Below are 4,367 nucleotides of genomic sequence, written 5' to 3' on the forward strand. Positions count from 1 at the left end.
TCATGTACGTACGTAGACAAAACCAAATCAATTATTTATTCTCTGATTGATGTATATGAGTATTATCTTCGTATTATAGTATAGGGTTTGTATTTATTAAAAAGTTATAGGAATAGCATTTTCTTCTACATCATCCTAATGATGCGTGGCTAGCTTGCTTACAATTTAAACGAGATATATAATCATATGCTTAAGATTCGGTCGAGAAAAGGTTATCTCCGTATGTAAGGTTTTTCCCTTGAATATCTTTAAATAAAAAACTAAAATTAAACCCCGATTTAAAAAACAACGAAAAAATACAAAAAAAAAAGAAAAGGAAAACGGAAACCAGTAGCTAGGCTATACTTACTCTCATCCCCATATATAGCCCTGCTCTCTCCCTCACATACTCACTCTACTTCTATAATCAAGAGGCCAAAACCTCTCTTCTTCTGTCAACCCTTCTTTGAAGAACTTGTCTATCTCTAGGAGAAGTTTAATAAGCACGCAAATCTAGTGTTTTGGCATGGCAAAGGATATTGAAGTGGCAGAGGCAGGATCATTCTCTGCAAAAGATTACCAAGACCCACCCCCAGCACCATTGATTGATGCCGAAGAGTTAACAAAGTGGTCATTTTACAGGGCCTTGATTGCTGAGTTTATAGCAACTATGCTCTTTCTTTACATCACTGTTTTGACTGTTATTGGGTACAAAAGCCAGATTGATGGAAATGCTGATCCTTGTAATGGGGTTGGTATTCTTGGTATTGCTTGGGCCTTTGGTGGCATGATCTTTGTTCTTGTTTACTGCACTGCTGGTATTTCAGGTGGGTTTTTGATATTCTCCTTTTCTTGTTTCTCCTGTCCATAAGGTTTGTGTCTTTGTAACTCTTGAGTTCTTCGTTACCTTTTCTTTTCTTTTTTATTGCAGCTATATTATCTTCCTTTTAGTTTCAGCTATAAGGATAAGCATAGTTATTTTTCTTTGATTGTGTTTGTTTTTGTGTTTAGAAAACGCATTTGAGTTTTTATATATATATATATATATATATATATAATTCTGTATCATTTTGATTTGTTTATATAAAAATAAAATAAACATATTTTGATGTTTTCAAGTAAAAATCAATTTAAAAAATAATCATCACCTAAGTTGTAAACACACCGTCAAGAGTGATTTAAACATGCCAGCCTTTTACAGTCTCTCTGCCTCTTACTTTTCTTTTCTCTCTTTAATTTCTTCCGTCGAGATGTAAGTTGTTGCAGATGATATCAGTTTTTAGACGAGTCCCTTTACCAGATATTGTTAGCAAAACAAGTTGGATTGAAAATCTATTAATATAGTCATAATTCTATCCATAATTATTTCTATTTCGAAATACAAATAAAAATTAAAGTGTCAATCTTTATTTTTTCGAGAAAGAATGAGATTAGTCTGATAGCTTCTGTTTTTAACTCCTCGTTTTATTCATTAAAAAAACCCTTTCACATGAAAATTTCTCCTGGACTGGCTATGTATTGAGAGGAGTATTTACCTCTTCCTTTCCTTTTCTTTTCTCAGAAGGATTTAAGACAAATAAATTTATTCTGGGAGTAGATTGTTTTCTACCTAATGCAGATTATCAAGTCATGTGGTAATTGAAATCTAGTCACAATTAACTTTACTATTTGACAAGGAGTTAGCTAAAACTGAAAATAATATACTCATAATCTCTGAAATACATTACAATTTTTAAATATGTTATATGTTTGCTACGATATCAAGTAACAATTGGAAGGCCCAGCTTGAGTTTTTTAGTCTTTCCTTCCCTGGTATGGTATGGTGAGCCGGCGTATGTTAGTCAAGACTAACACAAAACTTTCTTTGTTACGCAGGGGGTCACATTAACCCAGCAGTGACATTTGGACTTTTCTTGGCCAGGAAGGTGTCTTTGATCAGGGCTGTGATGTACATGGTGGCCCAATGCTTGGGAGCCATATGTGGTGTTGGGTTGGTCAAGGCCTTCCAAAAGTCTTACTACACAAAATATCAGGGCGGAGCCAACATTTTGGCTGATGGGTACAGCACAGGCACTGGATTGGGCGCTGAGATTATTGGAACTTTTGTCCTGGTCTACACCGTGTTCTCTGCTACTGATCCCAAGAGGAGTGCTAGGGACTCCCATGTGCCTGTATGTTCCTTTACCCTCTCACGTCTCTTCATTTTGTTTCTACCATTTGATTTTCTTGATGGGCTGCGCTGGCATAGAGAGGGCTATAAATTGTTGACCATATCCAACTCATTCATCGGAACTAGGGTGATTATCACCCAATAAGCAAGTGGTTAATAACTTAATCCATGCTTCTAGTAACTTAATTAGGTTTATCCCCATCATATTTATTTATTGATTTGTTGTTGGACCTTTTTGTTTAGATTACTAAGTAAGTATGTATTAACTATTGAATTCCAAAATCCTTTTCTTGACAAAGTAGCTCAGAATGTTTCAGGACATGTTCATCATTCAATGTCTATGCACAGGAAGAAAGCAAATAAATTCACTGTTCACATGCATTTCCATGGCATGCAATTAGCCATTTATTTTTTCTATAAAAGATAGTGGCACTAATTTATTTTCATTGGCTTGAACTCGGCAAAATGATTGTGTATTAAACTATTATCGAGGCTCTTAATTTCTAACTCAAATGAGAAGTTCAGTACTCAAGTAATGAAGTAAATGGAACTAGCATGCGCAACGACTTAACATGTAACTGGATTGCCATCATGATCCTTGCACATGGGGGGTGCCATCAAAGTTATCTCAATGCATTTGTCACCATTTCTTGTCTTCTTTTCTTTTTTTCTTGTCATAAAGAAGATTCTACCTTTTTCAATGTTGGATACATGTGTTCTGTATCCATGACTAGGAACAGTTTCCATCCTACTTTACAGAGTTTTTTTTTTATTTTTTACTTTAGCTTTTTTTTAAAAAAAAAGATAAAATAAATCAATATAAAAAATATTTAAAAAATAGTATAATTTAGATGATATCTTCTACTAGTTCTTAAAAATACTAAAATTCTAATAACAACATCACCAATATTGTTAGAAAAAGATATCTACAATAAGAGTCAAATAACACTGAGAAAGTTAACACAAATTAATTTTTGGGATGCATGTATTCTGTGTCCATGGCTAGGAACAGTTTCTATCGAACTTTACCTCAAAACAACGGTCCTCCTTTATTTTACAAATTTGGTCTTCTGTTAGTTTTACGTGAACAATCCGTTTTTGCATTCTCGTATACGGCTGGAGCAAAACGACTTTTGTAGATGTGCTTGATGTTATTTTCCTTGATGATCTGTATGCTGAACATGTTCATGCATTGTAGTTTTTGTTTTCATTGAAGTTTGAACCTCTTTGTTTTTTTAATTTGCCGTCGAGAAGGTTTGTATGTATATTATTCACAATTATTTATCTGATTTGTGTTTTGTTCTTAATTAATAGGTATTGGCTCCTCTTCCAATTGGATTTGCTGTGTTCATGGTACACTTGGCCACCATCCCAATCACAGGAACTGGCATCAACCCTGCTAGGAGTTTAGGAGCTGCTGTTATCTACAACAATGAGAAGGCCTGGGATGACCAGGTAAGCATCCACTAGATGCTACTACTGATTAATTAGTTGGCAATATTTATTTACTTCGAAGAGGGTACGTAATTTTTTTATTATCTTCTCTTGTAGTGGATCTTTTGGGTTGGACCCTTCATTGGTGCAGCCATAGCAGCCTTCTACCACCAATTCATCTTGAGAGCAGGAGCTATTAAGGCTCTCGGGTCATTCAGGAGCAACCCGACTGTCTAAACCTGGAGTCTTTTCAACATGAATAATGAGGAAGTGCTTGTGCGTGCATGATGGTTTCTTCGGCCCTTGGATTTCTCTTGTGGGGTTGGTGAAAAATGAGGGTTTGTGAATCATGGAATCTGTAGATAAAGTCTCTTTGGAAAAGGGAGGCTTTTATTATCCCTTGTGTCATTTTCAGGCACTTGCCTTGGAATTCACTTCAATGATATGTTTTCTTCTACGCACCTATTTTGCTTCTAAGAGAAGTCGAGGCTGTGTTTTCTTTTTTGCCTATTATTATAGTCACTTTCAAGTTTCTTCATCATTACATTTTTCCTGCTTTGAACCACTACTCAGATACCGAATCTTGGCATGCCCGGGCACTGCAAATGTAAACAACAGATAAATTATCGCCCCGTCTGTATTTATACTTTGCAAGTCAGAATTTCTCCAGTTAAGCTTGATCATTCATTAAGTGAACCGTGATTCAGCCAAAGCCAATGTAGCTAAAAGATAAAATGAAAGATTAGGGCATAACCACTCCATATCTTGTCTCCAATAAATAAAT

The 4,367-nt window shown here is 35.2% G+C and overlaps 1 protein-coding gene across 1 annotated transcript; it reads left to right on the top strand.

Annotated features, from left to right (window-relative positions):
* Window positions 1-318: 318 nt before the first annotated feature.
* Window positions 319-4,124, top strand: LOC105130774 (probable aquaporin PIP2-5). Its single transcript, XM_011033442.1, has 4 exons — window positions 319-806; window positions 1,855-2,150; window positions 3,464-3,604; window positions 3,701-4,124. Exons 1-4 carry the CDS (start codon window positions 506-508, stop codon window positions 3,818-3,820), a joined length of 858 nt encoding a protein of 285 aa, XP_011031744.1. The 5' UTR covers window positions 319-505; the 3' UTR covers window positions 3,821-4,124.
* Window positions 4,125-4,367: the final 243 nt, after the last annotated feature.

The sequence above is a fragment of the Populus euphratica genome, unplaced genomic scaffold, assembly GCF_000495115.2.
Source record: "Populus euphratica unplaced genomic scaffold, PopEup_1.0 scaffold29.1, whole genome shotgun sequence".
Classification (NCBI taxonomy): Eukaryota; Viridiplantae; Streptophyta; class Magnoliopsida; order Malpighiales; family Salicaceae; genus Populus; species Populus euphratica.